The sequence below is a fragment of the Mauremys mutica genome, chromosome 2, assembly GCF_020497125.1.
Source record: "Mauremys mutica isolate MM-2020 ecotype Southern chromosome 2, ASM2049712v1, whole genome shotgun sequence".
In the NCBI taxonomy this organism is placed as follows: Eukaryota; Metazoa; Chordata; order Testudines; family Geoemydidae; genus Mauremys; species Mauremys mutica.
The window spans coordinates 292,863,371-292,882,395 of record NC_059073.1 but is presented as its reverse complement, the minus strand read 5'-3'; the positions used below and the strand labels follow the sequence as shown (position 1 = coordinate 292,882,395).

The window sequence follows — 19,025 nt, the reverse complement described above, 5'->3', positions numbered from 1 at the left end:
TCCCAGTAGACAGTTGAATGAAGACCTCTTCTCACCTTGCAGCCATGGTCAAAATAGCTACCATGTTAAGTTGCATAAGGAATGTGATGGTGAATAATGTTAAGAATATTATTATACATTTATATAAATCAGTGGTGCGGCCTCATCTGGAATTGTGTGCGCGGTATTGGCCATTCAGTGTTAAAAAGAATATTGCACAACTGGAGGCAGTTCAGAGAAGAGCAGCAAAAATTATCAAGGACCTGAAAAAAAAACTCTTCGCTGAATCAAGGTTGGGAAGATGAGGATTGTTACATTAGAAAAGGATCCGAGTAAGAGGGGACATGAAGGAAGTATATACAATAATGTCCTAGAGATAATGGACTGGGAACTTCTGTTCCTCCATCTTATATCATAAGAACAGGGGGCATTCAACAAAATTAAAACATGGTAAATTCAAAACAGATGAAAGGAAATATTTTTTTCACACATGTAATTAGATGGTGGAACTCATTGCTACAAAATGTCATTGAGGCCACAAACCTCACAAGATTCAAAAAGGTATTGTACATTCTATATGGATATCAAGAATATCCCGAATTGTTAGAATAAGTTTTGGAAGGGGTATTAAACCAGAGTTTCAGGGTTTAAGCCAATCTGCAACTATTAGAGATCAGGATAAGACCTATATCTGATGATCCCACATCTGCCTTCTATGTGAGGTTCTTACACCTTCCTGTGAAGCATCTGTTATTGATCACTGTAAGACCGAATTAGGTGGATCTTGCATCTGATTCAGTATGGCAATTCCTGTATTCCAGTTTTCTTAAAGGTAAGAATCCTTGGCCCTTTCAAGGGATTTGTTTGCTTGAGAACTCAAGGGTAAAATCGACATCTCTCCCTCTTTCGCCTTTCCCTTGTAGTGTCCTTGTAGAGAGGGGAATTGGTTTAAATGCCTTCAAAATCTCAGGTGGAAATCCAGAAGTTTGCTATGATATCCTCCTAGGAAGACTAGGAGAGTCTCCATCATTTTAAGTAGCAAAAAAAAAACCTCTCGAGCTACAAACTGAGAGATAACTTTGGGTAATTTTTTTTCCTAGTGAAGGGAAAATGGGATAAATCTCTGGTTTCAAGAGTGCATCAGAACTAGAACTTTATGATCCTTGGGGCCAGTCTTAAGCACCGCCAACAAGTTGGGGGGTTCCCCCAGTCCTCTGAGTCAGTGACTCACAAGTTGACCTGAGTGGAACAGGCATAGAAGACAACTTGCTTCTTGATTTCTCTTCCCCTCGCCGCATCCTGGCACCTTGGGTCTCTGTTGGAAGATCCCTCAATGACAGTTAACTCGACAAACACAGCATATAGACGCATCCAACAGATGTCCATCCAGGACCTAGGATAACTAATCCACAAATATATCTGTCCAGATATCTACATCAACGCCCGTAATCATAGAACATGAGTATTTTTGGTGAACCTCATGGTGGTATGAGCCACAAGCACTTCCCTTCTCTGATTCTTAGTTTCCCTTAAATATATATATTAGCAGCTGGCATTCATCCATCTGAAAATGACCTCTTTCAGACCAGGTTTAAAACTGACCACCCAAATACCTCTGCTCGTTAAGTGTCAGTGTATTATTTAAGAGTAAGGTTGTTAACCCTGCTGTCCTGGAAAAACTCCAGGTTGGGTAATACCACTCTGCCCTCCTTCCTCCCCAAACTCCCTTTCCGGTTTTCAGTTGACACACTACTAATGAAGTGTATTAGAGTGAAGAATACTGTAATAGTGTGGTCAGGATGACTGTGCTTTGTATTAAGCACTGTGCACACAGGAAAATACAGACCCTGTCCAGAGGAGTTTATAGTCTCATTAGGTTAACTCCTGTGTTGCTTTCCACCCTGAGATTATTGCATTTTTGTGTTGGGTGGAGTGATATTTGCATGTAGTTTATAAAGTGCTTTAGAGTCCTTTGAGATGAGGGGCACTTCACTGAACAGAAAAACACAGTATACCCTGGAAGCAGGGCTGGCTCCAGGCACCAGCATTCCAAGCTGGGGCTTGGGGCGGCAGTCTGCAAGGGGCGGCAGTCTGTGTGTGTTTGCCCCCAAGCAGCGCGCTGAATTGCCACCACGGACGACGGGGGCAGTCCATGTGCCGTTAGGGTGGCGCACGCGTTTCCACGGCTGCAGCAGTTCGGCGGCAGCTTCTGTGTTCAGCTGTCTGTCGCGGTGCAGCTTCTGTCTTCTGGCTGAAGACAGAAGCTGCCGCCGAATTGCCGCCACCGCGGAAACGCGCGTGCCGCCCTAACGGCGCACGGACTGTCCCCGCCGTCTGCGGCAGCAATTCGGCGCGCTGCTTGGAGCGGCGAAAACAGTAGAGCCGTCCCTGCCTGGAAGGGATTTTAAGCTTATTGTTTTGGAACTAAGCCTCTCTGGGTATGTCTACACTGCAGTTAGACACCCGGTGCTGCCCAGGCCAGCTGGCTTGAGCCGAGGGGCTTTTTAATTGCAGTGCAGATTTTCTGGCTCAGACTGCAGCCTGAGCTCTGGGACCTCTCACCTTGCATGGTTATAGAGCCTGTTCTCCAGCCCAAGCCCAAATGTCTTACCTGCTATTAAACAGCCTGTTAGCCTGAGCCTTGTGAGCACAAGTCAGCTGGCACAGACCAGCCACAGGTTTTTAATTGCAGTGTAGACAGACCCTCTGTTGGCTCAGCCTACCTTTTCCAGTGCAGCCACTAAATGGATGGCTAAAATCCAAATAGATGAGATTTTTCTAGAGCTCTTGGGGAGCTTGGTATAAAACTGCTAGCAGGCATTTAGATAAGAAGCTAATCTAATATCTTGAATGATATAGCTCAATTGTGTCTCAAATGTGCTGCCATCAGGATGAATAGCTGAGTTTCAGTCTGGAGGGACCCTCTTTCTATTCCTGAGGCAAGGGACTTCCCATCTAAATTTAATTATGGAACTCCTCATAAAGGAGGCCTTAACTTTTATGTAAAGCCTTGGATTTGTTCATTAATGTGGTCTCTGAGAAAGACAGCCACTGCATGTTAGATTATTTGCCTTAACTGGGAATCTCCAGCCTGTATATCCCGCAGATCTTCTTGGCCCTGTTTTACAGTGCACAGATCCCTCCATTAAATACCAACAATCCTAAAAGAGTGGGTGGGACCCAGTCTGTGAAATGAGAGAAATCAGCCCAAATCTGGGAGCCCTTCCATTCGGGGATTGGTAGGAGTAGACGATATTTTTCCCAACAGACATGACCTTATCTTGTATCACTGTAAGCAAATGGGTGTATTGGACTTTACTAGAGTAATTGAAACTGATGGATCCTTCAGGAACTTCCTAGATATGAATGAAGAGAAGAGCCTTCCCCTCATTAGAGGAAAGGAGGGTTATCAGCTGATCAACAGTGAACTTTCTGAGGATCAAAGAATCGTTCCAGGAAAAGATCTTCTGTTCCCTGTTACATCTGAAGCTTCAGAATACCTTACATTTTATCATAGCGTAGGTAGATCATAGTCATAATTAACACTTAAAAAGGGCTTTACATTTTCCAAATGAAGTTCAAATATCTAGTCATCCCAACACCCTTGTGTTGTAGATACATATATCCCTATTTTATAACTGAGGAAAACTCAAGACGCAGAAATTACTTACCTAGAACCCATGCAGCAAGTCAATAGTAGAGCCATTATTAAAAATGGAGCATTCTTGACATCCAGTTCTGTGCTCAATCTACTAACACATGTCTCTGGGATGGATCCTGTTAACACTTTTATGATAGGGAATTCTTGGTCCAGTTAAAAATAGTTTCAGCTTCGTGGGTATGAAGAAGGTAAAAACTTTGAGCTCCTTCTGACATCACTTGGGGTTGTTTCACCTTTCCCCACATTATAAATTGATATCCTAGCCTTTTTTGGTGTACCATTTAGCTGTAGATTGAGACAGTCCATACTGGGAAGAGGATTTGGGTGATGTATGTGTTTCACCTACATCTCTTTCCTCTCTCATGTATATATTTCCCTCCTTGGACATGCCTATGACAGTAGTGAGATACAGAATCTTTTGTCTCTGGGTCACCAATTCATATTTCAGCCCAATCAGTAACAAATTTTAGTATTTTGGTGGCCTCTCTGAAATAAGTTAATGATTTTAAAATAATTATTGGCTAGGCAGCCACATCACAAATCTACTTCACCACAATAGATGCTGATTAGCGCCCAGGTAAACAATCGTAGCAAAGGTGCCAAAGATCGTAGAGTCTCTGGAGATGAAATTCACCTGACACTTAACGGAAATCCCTTGTGGTCTGGGCTGAGGGTGCACTGGCAGGAGAGCAGTTTGGTGAAGCGTGTGCTGTTGCTGCCAGGGTTGTAGAAAAAGAATTTTGGTCTCCAGGACTGAGTCCAGCCCTTTTACCCAACACACCCCTTTAAAATGACTTTATAAAAAGAGCAAACCATTTCCTTGCCTGTTGTTTGTGTGGGGCTCCTCCGGTAATGCTGGTAGGCCTCCCCCACAGTGATCTATCCAAGTGACAAGTACGGCAGTATAATGTTCATTCTACAAAGAGTCCGTTGGGTGGACTGTGACTTGTCTGGCAGATTTCTGCAAGAGGGTGACTCATTGTTTGCATTGGTGGAAGTTTAACAGTGACAGAAACATCAGAAGTCGCGCTGTCAAAACACATTTACACATGGAAGAAAAGAAGTGGGCCTGAATGGGAAAAAATACTGGTACAGCTATCCCATATGCAACTCCTCAGTTGACTGTATGATTGCCTGAGAAGTTTGTGAAGTTTGTATGCTTTAACTGTGTGGACTTTACTCTGTTTCCCAACTGCATTATTAAACAGGCTTCACTTTTGGCTGCGCTCTTTCTCTTAGTAAAGAATAAAAAGTAGTAACTTACAATCCATTAGACCATGAACAAAATGATACTTGGAGTGTCCCCCAAGTGACTGGGATAGGGGATGAAGAGATGATTCCAAGCAAGATGATTGAAGTCTGTAAAACATTTATTAACAGAAGGAAAAAATAACCCTGGCTTACAACAAGCTCAGATGCTGAGAGAAAGTAGGATGATAGCCCCTGAAGCTAGAGTGGGGATCCTTTTCTCACTAACCTGCCTCGGTGGAGCTCCCAGGGTAATGCAAAATTACCCACAAGGCCTCAGTTCCTTTTGACTGTGTATTGCTGCTCCTAGGATGCTTTACATTTCCCAGAGCCTAATTACAGCATTTGTTATTGTGGCTCATTGCATAATGGATCCAGATTCTATCTGCATCAAGCTGGGGAAAGGAAGCCTCTGCAGTTTTTGATCCAGGCTCATCTGGTAGGTTGCATGGACATGGGGCTGAAAAAGGGACATCCACTAAAGCTTTTCCATTTCACAGCGTCTCGTTAGTCCCCTTTCCTAACCTGAGAAAGCAGCTGCCACAATGCACCACTTAGTAGCCTGGTTTCCTTTCTGCACCGGAGAGCAGTTAGAAAAAGAATGATACAGTGATTGAGAGGAAAAAGGAAGAGGAGAGTTAAGCACCTTATGTCCTCTGTCCTCATCCACTAAATGTCTCAAACCTTCTTCCACAAAGCCTTAGCAAACACTTCTACCAGATTCTACCATCAGCATGGTGTACTGCGTGTCTGTACTGGATGGAAATCCGCATGGGGCAGGAGGTATGTCTCCTTATGTTAGTGAAGGACTGAGCATGCTGCTGGCACTTAACCTGTATCTTTCTTTTACACGCATTTACAGGGGCTTCCTATCACATAAATGGGTTCTTTTCCAGAGGCTTGGAGAGGAAAAGGTATAGTGTTCCATCCTCCTTCAGGAGCTCCATTTTCAACAATCCTTAAATCAAAATATCAAAGGAATGGCAGGTTCTAGATCCTGACCTCTCCCCCAGTCTGAGACAGTTCATCTGCAACTCTTTTCCTGCAAATACCACAACCAGCTGTCTGCGACTATAAAGCAAATAGACACAGATTTTCAGGATTCTACATATTTGGCCATGAAGCCTCTTTTAGCCATGCAAGCAGAGCAAGGTAGGTCAGCTCTTCCACCTCTATCATCATCCCATCTCTTGCAAACAAGTGTTGGTGCAGCAGTGAGCAGTATTCTTCTCCCATCAACTCTCCCCATCTTCCTTCTAGGGAACAATTTTTTCCTAGGCTTCATTCCTAAAATGGGATCAAGTGCCAGGTTTCTCCCCTCTGTTTGTTGAAGCAGAAAAAAGGCCAAGTGGTGCTGTATTTTTAAGGAGAACCTCTTAGAAGCTTCAGAAGAGGAACTCTGCTGCAAATGTTCCAGTGGCGCAGCCTGCAGATGCTTCTGTTGCTAGGGAGAAAGGGCTTAGAACAGGGGTAGGCAACCTATGGCACGTATGCCGAAGGCGACACGTGAGCTGATTTGCAGTGGCACTCACACTGCCCAGGTCCCGGCCACCAATCCGGGGGGCTCTGCATTTTAATTTTAAATGAAGCTTCTTAAACATTTTAAAAACCTTATTTACTTTACATACAACAATAGTTTAGTTATATATTATAGACTTATAGAAAGAGACCTTCTAAAAACGTTAAAATGTATTACTGGCATGCGGAACCTTAAATTAGAGTGAATAAATGAAGACTCAGCACAGCACTTCTGAAAGGTTGCCGACCGCTGGCTTAGAATCTGGATGGCTTGTTGGAATTTGTCATTTCTTCCCCTCTCCCCCCTTCAGAAACTGCTTGGAGACACTGTCACAAGTCTTCATTGTCTTCATTGATTGGGGAATTCTTTGACAGGGAAGTCCTTTTCAAGTCCCAGCCCAGTCCTCCTCAAAGGGGAAAAGCTCTGATTTCTTTTCCCCCTCCCCCACACACACACTCTTTTTCAAAGGGATCTTGGAGTCGTTTGATATTTTTTTTCTGGCTCTCCTTTCTCTCCAAAAGCAGGCTCTGGGTTCCCTCAGGGATGATCCCCTTTGTTTCCTCTCTAATTACATATTGGAGAGACAAGGGGCAGAGGGGCTCAAAACCCTCCTTGTGAGCTAAGGGTCAGATTTTCAAAGGTATCTACATTTCTGAAGATGCAGATAGGCATCTAGCTTGCATTGAAATGAATGGGCGTTAGGTACCTAGCTGTTTGTGAAAATCCAGCCCTAAATCCCAAACGGTAGACACCATCTAGGAAGAGGAAGCAATCTCCTGCTGGAAGCAAATATGTTCCCGGCAAAAGAAAAGCACAAAAAAAGTCTAAGAATCATTCCAGATTCTCCTCCACTGGCTCTAGCTTCTCAGAAGATGGCAGGAACTCTGTTTTCCATTATGATCTCAAGCCAGTGAACATGCTTTCCACCAGCTATGTTTGAGCCTTCTGACAGCCACCAGCGAGATCCATCGGTAAAAGAGGGTGAACAAGCTACATCCAAGGGAAAATATCTTCCAGTGGAAGAGGATCTGGTCTGTGCAATTTTCACAGACTGCCTTCCTGCCCATTCAGAGACTGTTTTGATGAGCTCCCCACGGTGAAAATGCAGCCCCCCCCCCCTTGCTGTGGATAAAAGGGTCTCCATGGTTTTCACCTCTTAGTATTAAATTCACTAAAAATATGCCACAACATCGAGGTGAATAATTGTATTATCAGCTGTTAAAATTTTGCCTTGTATGTTCACACATCATCCAGAACCAGTTTTCTGTGATGTGGAGGTTGAAATTATTCCATGAATAATTTTGTTGTTAGTTCTTGTCAGTAGCATGTTTGCAAGCATTTCATAGTGAGTGTCCAAAATTCAGAATTTGAGCTGTTTTTAACTGTGTCCACATTAGTCACACCGTATGTTTCATTTTCCGCACTGGCTTATTGTAAGTCCAAGTCATTTTTCCTCTGCAAATGTTCAGACTTTTGGATTCATAATTTTCTTGCTAATATTCTCCAATGTTCACTTAAATTACTGTATTCTATTGAACGCTCCTGCCACTAAACTCATTTTTCTAGGGTCACAGAAGGAGTGTAAACTGATATTGGTGGGAAATGCTTTGCAGAATTCTCCCAGTTGCAACCTGATAGATAATTGTGTAATTATGGACTTGTTAATTTGTGTTAAAACTGTAACTCTTTATAGTCACGTGAAGCCTGGCAGGGGACTATATTCTGTGTATTCTTGATTGCTTGGTATGATTCCTTTTTGACAGAATGACCAGCATTAATTCTACTTAAAGCCTGGCTTTAAAGTTCCTTTACTGTGGCTTTAATACTGCCTGGTGGTCTTAGCGTATGTACAACGTGCCCCAAGTGGCACATAACCATGATTCAGCTCCGAATGTGGTCCCCTGGTTGGATTATTAGCTTTCCCAACCCCAGCTGGATACTAAGGGGGAGTGCGACGTGAACAAAGGCTGTTAACACTGCAGTAGGAAAGGGAAATTTTTGTGCCCATGCATCTCTATTGCACTATAAATAACCATTGAACCCCTTGCAAGTAGAACGCTTGGGTTCTTTCCACTAACAAGGTGGTAGCTGCATCATCCCACCTGTGAAAGCCTCACCATGCAAAAGTATTATGTAGAATAGCAAATAACAGTCAGCCAAGGGACAACAATTCCACTGAGGTTATTATATGATTTAACTGCTTCACTTGTCCTGGCTTTTTGATGTCATCAAAGCCTCTCCAGTGAGTTTAAGCACTTCCTAACCCCATACACATATATATTATTTAAGATGCATACATATTTTAAGGTAGCCAGTGCAGCCCTGGGTAGCGATTGTCCTCATTCACGTAGATGGGTAAGCAGCTTGTCACTTCTTGCAAAAGACTCTTACCATGTATGTGAAATGTTATAGGAAAGCAGTGGTGAGCCTCCAGCTGCTAGGGGTCCAGTCTGACAGGACCAGGAAAGCCCCAGAACAGTGCGCTTTGGCGTTCAAGCTGGTGCCTATATAGTCTACAGTGAATGAATTGTGCTAGAGGGAAGTGACAGAAATACAATATGCAAGTGAAGCAGAAACTGCTTCCCTGGAGATTTGATGCTAAATGAGTTATTGTGGTTATTTATTCACAGTTCTTGGCTCTAGAATTCTGTCTGCGGCAGTGTGTTGGGGAGGACACGCTAAAGTAAGGACGTGTCTTGAAGATTAGTTAGCAATATGAGTTTCTGACTCTGCTTCTGAAAATCATTCACAGTAGAGAAGAGGCGTGTCTAGTGACACTACAAAATTTGTCCTGCAGTGAAGCCTGCAGACAGCGCCCTGAAAGAATTTTCCTGTTCTCACCAGACTAACAGAAATGTCATGAGCATCTTGAAAGTGATTTATTCACTCAGGTGAGAGCATGATTTCATGCAGAATCATCATCTTCTGCTCAGCAAAAGAGCACTAGAGAAACTTCTAAGTGGAGCAAGGGTGGCTCCAGGGCTGGAGGTACAGGTGCCAACTTTCCAATGTGCCAGGAGGTGCTCACTGCTCAACCTCTGGCTCTGCCACAGGCCCTGCCCCCACTATATCCCTTCCCGCCCCCTTCCCTGAGCCTGCTGTGCCCTCGCTCCTCCCCTCCCCCTCCGAGCCTTCTGCACACCATGAAACAGCTGGTGGGGAGTGAGGGAGAGGCGCTGATCATTGGGGTTGCCAGTGGGCAGGAGGCGCTGGGAGCCGGGGCAGAGGAGCGGATGCGGGGCTACTGATGTATTACTGTGGCTCTTTGGCAATGTACACTGGTAAATTCTGGCTTCTTCTCAGGCTCAGGTTGGCCCCCCTGGAAGTGGAGAATCAGTGTTTCATCCCTTTTCAGAACTCATGGCCCCAGGAGTTGCATCCTCCCTCCCGTAGCACTGATTGCATTAGCAGTTGGCCATTTGTTTAAGGGGTGTGCTAATGAGAGAGAATTTGCAAGTGAATGTTTAGAAGACTACAAAACTTTCTGCTTCTTTTCCCCCACCCCCACTTTAAAATAAAAACAGTGAAACCTGTCTTAGGACCCAACACCATAGCCCTTCAAATGACCGCTTTAATGGAGGTGAGACATCTAATACAGACCTTGGGGTAGTCTATTAAGGATGGCTTCATGTACCAGTTTCACTGGAACATGAATAAGTGTGTCATGCAGTACTAGTAAGAGTAACACTTCCTTAGCACGTACTAGAAAATATCTGTAAACGCGTAAGGATTTTTCAGCAAGCTGAATCTCATTTTAGTGAATCTTTCTGTTTTATCTTCTCAAACATCTGTTGTTTTTAAGCTCTCTCCTTTTATTATGTAGGTCACATTTTGACATTTTCTGCTTTAGCCTGTCTTTTTGAAGTTGTATCTTTCTCATTAAGTGAAAAGGAATATTATCTCTGTAGAAACAACATTTCATTTTGCCATGCTGACAACTGTAAACCCAATTGCTTAATCCAGGTTTGGCTAGGTACTGTTTGTTGAATGAACTCCTAGTGTGAGATAGAATGGAGATGGGATAAGATCATCTCTTGCAAGTATCATTAGCTGCCTTTAAAATAAAATTGCATGCATTCTGCTGCAATAAGCTAAGAAATAAAAAGCTAGTCTTGCCCTTAAACACACATACACAGAACTTCTCTGGGCAGTGTTAAAGCCCCATCTCATGGATGCTTTAAGGAAAACTGCAATACAATATAACATTCTAAATTTGCAAGGAAAATATTCACTGGAACTAATTGTAGAATTAACAGTTAGATACATAGTTGTCTTCTGGACAGCAGTGTAGAGTAGGACTCGGGAAATAAACTCATGATACAAAATAAGCCTTTGCTTCCACATATAAAATTTTGGGTTAAATTGTCTTTAATATTGTCTTAATCGGCTGTTAATATAACAATAAAACCCATACCTTACTGCAACTCTGAAGGGCTCTGATTTTTTCCATCCATCCAAGAAGCCCCTGTCTACGCTAAAGCTTACAACTTCATTTGAAACAGTTTCCATACAGTTTTTATAACTATATTATGCTTTACTGTAGGTTACCTAGAATGGCTGTCTGTAGCATGAATTATCCCAAAGGGTTTTAAGTAATGTTTGTTGTTCTATAATGTGGACAGAGAAGCCTTGTTACGCAAAGCAAGGGAAGGAAAGGAGAGAGCCAGCCTAGGCTTGAAGATTCTCATGCTTCAAGGGTGGGGGGAGATACTACTTGAGACAATCTGACAGGAGAAGATGGAAGAGCCCCGGTGCCCCTTGCAGGACCATATCCTTGGTGGGTGGGGTCTGTTCTGCATCAAATGGTGGTCCCCAACTGGGCGTCTCTCCTTTCCATACCCATCTTTTTCCATACAATACACGTGGGTTCATCTTGTTTTCATCTTTACTAGGCTCTCTCTTTTGGCCCACAGGGCAGTGTCTGAATTTTGCTGTTTCTTCCTGCACAGTATCTCCAAGATCCTAATGTTCTTTTCTGTCAGAACTCTTAGCCAAGCCCTGATCAGCTTGTGCCTTGGCTAATGTAATCTCCTTCATGCTTGCCTCACTGCCTGCAATCTCACATCCCTCCACTCCATTCAAAATGTTGCTGTTAAAATAATCTTCCTGTTCATCGCTGTCATTTCCTATTTCAGTCCCTCCACTTGGTCCCCTTCTTTGTTCCATCAGACATAAGCTGCTTGCCCATACTAACAAAGCACTCCACAATTTACCCCCACTCTCTGTGACTTCTTACTTTAGCACAAGGTTGGTTCCTGCCTTTGCTCCACCAGCCTCAGTGACGTTATTCTTCACTTCTCTGGTGAGGTCCTCTCTTATCCCCTTTTAGGTGTGGTCTTGTATCAGAAAGTGGCTATGTAATCCTGGATGTGGTGGTTACCCAGCTCTTGATGATTTTTTTTGATAGATTTTAGTGGTCATAAAAATAACCAAGCACGAACTTGAGCCAGACCCAGTGTGAGCAGGCTGCCACACGGGTTTCCCAAAGCACCTCACTCCTGACCTGCCAAACCCTGGCTGTTCAGGGGCCCTCCAGAGCAAAAACAATCAACCCAAGCTGTTGTGGTGTTGGTGATGTGAATAAATTAGGGCTGTAGAGCGACTAAAAAAATTAATCGTGTGATTAAAAAAACTGTGTAATTAATCGCACTGTTAAAACAATAATAAAATACTATTTAAATATTTTTGGATGTTTTCTACATTTTTCAAATATATTGATTTCACTTACACCACAGAATACAAGGCGTACAGTTCTTTCTTTATATTTTTATTACAAATATTTGCACTTTAAAAAACAAAAGAAATAATATTTTTCAATTCACCTAATACAAGTACTGTAGTGCAATCTCAGAACTGGATAGTACTCCAACTGAGGCCTTATCAGTGCTAAGTAGAGCAGATGAATTACTTCTCATGTCTTGCTTACAACATTCCTGCTAATGCATCCCAGAATGATGTTGGGGTTTTTTTTGCAAGTGTTACATTGTTGGCTCATATTTAATTTGTGATCCACTCTAACCCCCAGATCCTTTTCTGCAGTACTCCTTCCTAGGCAGTCATTTCCCATTTTGTATTTGTGCAATTGATTAGTCCTCCCTCAATGTAGTACTTTGCATTTGTCCTTATTGAATTTCATCCTCTTTACTTCAGACTATTGGTCCAGTTTGTCAAGATCATTTTGAATTCTAATCCTGTCTTCCAAATGGAAAAGAGGAGTGTAAATTTGGTTGCAGAATGCTTTGAAGGAAATATCATGGTTAGAAGTTTCCTTCCTTGGGTGGTTCAGGTTAATGGCCTGTGCTCCTGTCTAGATTGCTAAATAGAATAGGATTTTTCTTGTCTAAATTCTGTATTACTCTGATTCGCCTCAGAATTTTAGTAGCTTGATACCCGCCAGATAAGCTCTCACATCTCCTGCAGTTCTGGGGAAAATCCTGAGTCATGGTGCTGAGCAACTGACCTCAGCTTATCTTGTGCCTTCATGTTTTCAAATGGGCTTTGCTGCAAGGCTGATCTGCATTTTCACATGTGACAGTTAGTAGCTGAGGGATAGGGAGAAAGTACAATGGTGCTCTTCTATGCTGTTAAATTTGTCTGTGCGAAAGGAATAAGAGGCAATTGCTTCCCATCTTCCTGCCATATTCACCTGTTCAAAGCCACAAGCTGAAATTTCCCAGAGGCTAAATACTAATACACAGTGACCCCTAGCAGAAGTTTTGCCTAGGGGGTTAATCCGCACTCTTCAGTTTTTGGTGTTTGTATGGAGAGGATCTGGAAAAGCAGGTAGGTTCTTGATGGTGAAAGATTGGAGGATGTTCTCATTCTGGAGCCCCCTGCCACCACATAGGGCCTATACTGATCCTAGAAATTTTGATTTATTTCTAATGCTAATGGGTTACCATGACTTTAAACCTCAGCCCCAGGCTGGTTGTAGCTTTCTCTCACACTGCCTACCATGCCCATGTTGCCTGTTCTTCACCTCTAAGAGCGACCTGGACCAAAACAGACATGTATGCCTGCTTAAATCCTCTGTTATCTGACAGGGGTAACTCTTTTCCTTGCTCTTGCTGTCTGCTTGCTACAAGGGGAAGGGAACAAGCCAAGCTAGGTAACTTCTGGCTGAACTTGTTTGAGGGGAATCTGATTTCAGATATCTGCAGCTGTAAATGGTGTGCACTGTACTTGCCCACACAGGGCATACCTGTGAAGGACCGCACCACATGTGTGCTGGGGTTTGGAAGGCTTCAGTGACTCTTGTGGCAAGTGTCTTCAGGAAGTCTGCCACCTCCAGTTTGCACTTTAGATCCTTGACTGGAGAAGCAAGGGTTCATTGCGATGGTCTTCCACGTACACCTGTTCACAATCACCATAGTGAAAACTATTTTGCTGATGGGGAGCTGAAGGGGGAGGAGAGGATTCTCAAATCCATACAGCTTTTCTGGTCGGCTGCTGCTGCTCTTTCTTTTGTGACAATGGAAATGTCACAGACTTGCATTACAGGCCACTGACCAGAGGCTGTGCTCAGTGTGTGCATGGATAGATTTAGATGTTTCTCTCCTCTATGTAAATGTCTTCCCCCCCCCCCCCACCTTTGTTTTTTCCTTATGATTTTTTAAAATCTGTTTGCTGCAGTTATGAGGGAAATTGGCATATGATTGGAATATTTCAGGCTTTTATTGAGTTGAAGGGTTATTAGAGCAGTTGGTCATTACGGTATAATGTTAACTTAATCCTCTTTTCTTCAAGGACTTCTGTGCATTCCCACTAATGGGCTTCAGCACCTCTGGTGCTGAGCTGTGGAAACTGTGTAGGAAAGCTAGGTGTTCTGGGGTGGTGTTAGGAGCACTCTCACCCAAAAATAATGTAATTGGCTTGATATAAGGAAGCACACTCCCCATCCACCTTAGTTCTATTGCCACGAGCTGATGGATCTACCTCTCCTGTATATGCAAAGCTAGTTAGCGTTCTTTCTTAAAATAGGTTATTTGTGACCGTTGGCCTCCAGTTACCCTGAGACCATGTCTGGTCCTGAACCATGTAAGGGGTCAAAGGATACGTGACCTGTTCAGCCATCTTTCCAGAGACAAATGCACATGTTCGGTGCCTTATGTGCCTGGGAGAAATGCATGTCGTTTCCCAGTGAACAGTCCACCATGCTTATACTCCTTGGGCAAGCAAGAACAGTTTGCAAATGTATTTGGCTTCAATAAGCCTCCAATCAGCTTGTCCTGATACTCCTGCAAGAGGTTTGAAGTCTACTTCTGTGCTTTGAGGTCTTCTGTCATGTGACCTGAAACACACCTAAGCACTTCTGCCTCCTTTAATGTTGGGCTGATGGTCCGCCTCCCTCAGCCCGATGCCTACAGTGTCTGAGCTTCCCATCTGGCACCAGCTTCACAATCTGCACTGATACCACAGTGATATTGATTCTACTGTCTGCACCAAAGACACCTTTGGTGCCATTAGAATCAGTGCCAGTGAACGCTGTAAGCGAAATGCACGCTTCCAGATATCTATGTGACCCCTGCTCCACGGCCCAAGAAGAGAAAACATTCTGACTTGTGGAGGGAGTCAAAGGAGAAAAAGCGGCATCATTCTCATTCTCGACCAGTGACCCATGTTTCCTGACACTGGCTTCCACACACCTCTCCTTAGCTGGAGGCTTCGTGGCTGACTTTTGTAGATCCATCCCTGGTGTCTGTATACCACTTCCGTTGAGTATTTCCACTCTCATTTGAGGACTCCAGTCAAATCTGTCGTCTATGCCTCTGCTGCTTGACTCTGTGCAGCAGTATTCACCACCAGTTTCAATCAGGAACCTTCTATTGGAACCTGAGTTCTCCTTGGAACCACCTGTGCAAATTCTGCTGTTCCAGAAAGCCCAGCTTGCTTCCTTCATCTGAGACTCCGTTGGCGTGGAAAGACGTTCTGCAGAGCCCTCTTCAGTTACTCACATGGCCCTATGTTCAGGAATCCGTGAAGGCATTCATAGATACTGCCAAACCCAGCACTTTCTCTATCGGCTGCTCTGGTACTAACACTGACAACCTGCTGGTATTGGAGGCACCTGCACCATGTAGAAAGTTTTCCTGGCACCAAACCTCCCACAGTGCTGTTGTCTTCAAGAACGCCTGTGTTCCAGTCCATGCAGATACCATCAGCCCAACCTGCTCAGGAAGAGTGGCAAGTATATGATTGGCAGGAAGCTTCCTCAGATGAAATCAGACCATGGCATGCTGCCTGGCGTACCTGTCGGGCAGCAGGGTTGGGGCACAGGGGCTTGCCTCACTCCACCTGCCCGGAGCTCCTGCCAGGGAGCGGTGTCAGGGCGCAGGGGCTCCCATTTTTCTGCCCCCCCCCCCTCCCCCTTGGCCGGGTTCAGAACAGCCCAAACAATAGTGTAGGTGAGAGTGTGTGTAATTTATTTGGAGTTGGCTCCTCTGAGCTATCAGACTTGCAAATGGGTCCAGTTGCCTGAAAATCTCCAGTGATGCTGTCCGTGGTGCTGACTTTCTTTATAAGTCTATATTACATTATAAATGTCTTAAGAATAAAGTTTGAAGGATGCTAAATGAGTAATAGATCCTAATAAAACTGTTAGTTCATTTAAGCATCTCATCCAGTAACTGAACTTCAGCAGGCATTATAGACGTATGTATTTTTGTGCCTAGTTACTGACTTTCAGTCCTAAATACAGACCTGAGAATTTCCCTGGCTTTTAAATTCCATCATGGTCTTAATGCTGTTTTATATATGTGCTCGGTTGTTTAAGAAGGTGGGTGTTGGGGCTATGTTTAAGAGATTCTATAATCAGACAGTTTATTTTACATAATTACCTGGGGTCTGGGATTGTAAAATAATCCTTACTTACAGTTGTAAATAGCTACAATCCATGGCTAGTGGCTGCTTTCCTAACTAAAGTACTGCACCTACAAAATGTGTGTTCCCTGAATCCTGCAGAAGTCAATGTAATGGATTATGGACTCTCTCTCTTCAAATGGGGTTTTAAAATCCAGTCGGTGAGTTATAGGTGTTTTGACATTGAAAATTCTAAGTGTTTCTTGATGCTCCTGAAACTTAAACCACCAAGGAGGGCTGCACTCCCAGAGGTGTTTATAAGAAACCTTCCTGGTACTGAAATCAAAATGTATTTTACATTGTGCAGGTATTTCTGGTATCATTTATAGCTGTGTGACTGCGGCTCTGCTATTCGATTAATCCATTAGTCCTTGTCCCTGCCCTTTTTTACTGAGCACTTTGCTATTTTGAAGCCTCGGTCTCCCTGTGCAGTTTGTAGTGCATCTTCAAAGGCCACTAAAAATCACCTCTTTACCCAGATTCCATCCCGTTCTAGAGGCAACTGTGAATAAACTCCTCCTCCAGTTGCCTGTTGTGTTATAAGGTTTTAGCGACATTAAGATCTCACGGCAGTTCCCCCTGAAAGGAGTGTTGTTCAGTGGTGGGAAGCTTGTCCTTTGGGATGATCGCAGATGGCATTTGGAGTGGAAGCACAGAGTTGAATCTGGGCACATGAGATTTTTCTCTTCCTGCTCAGAGAACAATTAGGCCACATTTTTCCTCTTCTGTTCACTTATGTATTTTAATTGTGTTTCATTGCAATCTCTCTTTAATGTCCCTGCAGGACAGATGCCAGGGCCAGGTTCAATGATACCTGGGCAGGCCATGCCAGGCCGGATGATGCCATCTGTGTCAGCCAACATCCACCCAGCCAGCGGTGGCCCTCCCCCATCTGGCATGCCACCAATGCCAGGAAACATAATTGGACCTCGTGTTCCCCTAGCAGCTCCAAATGGCATGTGTAAGTGGGTTTTCAGAATTAGCTCTGTCTGAATGTACCTACAGTTTTTTTCCATTGCTTGTCTTGTTAGTACTGGAAAAGTGATTGTAGTTTAAACCCTTTTTGTGAGTGCTGTGGGAACCATCAGATCTGTCTTTTTAGCAGCCAAAAATCTCTGTCAAAGGGGTGTTGGAACATTTAAAAGTGTCTGTCCCCCCCCCCCCCCAAAAAAAACATAGCATGTTACTGCCCCTTTGTGATTAACTTGTAAAGGTTGTGAGGCATTGTGATCACCATGAAAACCAGTCACAGCTTAATCCAGAATAACACACACAGGAGTGGGTTCAAAACATAACTGTGACTAAATCACTAAGTAGTAGTGACCACAGTATAATTAAGTGCAGCAGCATCATACCAAAAACTAGCACTGTGAATTTCATCTTCAGAAAAGGGGAAGATTTTAAATAAGCGGAAGCTAGTTAGAAAGAAACCAAAGACATATGGGCCAGTTCCTCCACTGGTGTAAATCCAGATGGCTTGATTGGTTGATGGTACACTGGCTTGCACCAGCCAGAGATCTGGCCCAAAAGCCTTTAGACTTTGCATGGAGGTTACTTAAACAGCTGCAAGAGACGCAGAAGTTATGCATACCCACAAGCCCTCCCACCTCACCCTCCTGCCCCTCCCCCCCCAAAACAAAGCAGGAAGGCTCGTCTAGTACGGGGGCTCCTCGCACTTTCTTTAAAAGTATGTGCTACTGTCCATTTGCACTGACGGGATAAGGGACTGGCTGAGCCACTGGCCTGACCTAGTATGATGATACCTGTGCAGTGCTCCTAAAATGTCAACCTTTTACGAGCAGTCACTATACGGTGGTACCTGAAACTATTGCTATTACCTGTTAGCAAAGTTACAGATCAAATGCTGCTGTCTCAGATAGGGGTGCGAGGGAAATGCTGTCTCTTTAATGGTAACTGCTGTAAACAGAAGTGTCTTGTTCTAGTGCTACTTTTGCCTGGATTTGTCTCTTCTCCCCTTCTTATGCTGTTTCTTTCCTTTGTTTTCCTTCTCCCATATTACTGGAACTCCACCATTGACAGTGTCCTCTCTCTGCTGAATTTACTTCCCCATTCTCTTCTTCCTCGCCTTGATTCCTGACTTTCTCCCTCTCCTGAACAACCCAGTCTTATTCCATTAGCATCTGTTTCCCTGTGCTCTGATCACTGTGCCTGAAACCCGGCCTTTGTACCTACCTTCATTCTTCTCTCCCCACTGTGCCACATCTGCAGATGTCTGCCTGTGTTGGCACCTACATATACTTCTTGAATCTGTATGTGCAGAGCTGTGCTTGTAAAGCGTATTGTTACATCTGTTTTAAACAGACAAGAGGCTTGATCTAATGCTCTTGAGCACAGGACTGAGAGATGGGAACAGTGAAGTGCTAAACCCAGGTCTGACATTAACTCCCTCCATAATCTCAGCAAGCTGCTAAACCTGTCTGCCTCGATCACCCACTCTGTAGAAAGTAGGGATAGCACTTCCCTACCTCGCTAGAGGAACGCGAGTGTGTCCTGTGCTTTGAGGATGAAAAGCACAGCACACGTTCAAAGTGTGAATCATAGAATGTGGAATGGAAAAGCCCTTGGGGGTCATGGCCATCTCCAGGAGCCAGTGCAGTTCACTACAGTGTCAGACTAGTGTGAAATAATTTCAGTGCTAGGCCCTCCTCCATTTCCCTTTGGAAGCCATGTGTCATTGCTATCCATAGATGGATTTCGTAAGGAAATAGCTCAGCTTATGCATCATTTAAACCTCGTGAT

At 43.9% G+C, this 19,025-nt stretch overlaps 1 protein-coding gene across 1 annotated transcript in view; it reads left to right on the top strand.

Annotated features, from left to right (window-relative positions):
- Positions 1 to 19,025, top strand: part of SMARCC1 (SWI/SNF related, matrix associated, actin dependent regulator of chromatin subfamily c member 1) — a 147,336-nt gene that overhangs the window by 126,151 nt on the left and 2,160 nt on the right. Inside the window, exon 27 of the mRNA XM_045004886.1 lies at positions 17,050 to 17,226. Coding sequence (XP_044860821.1) covers positions 17,050 to 17,226 — 177 coding nt within the window. The remainder of the gene's footprint in view (positions 1 to 17,049; positions 17,227 to 19,025) is intronic.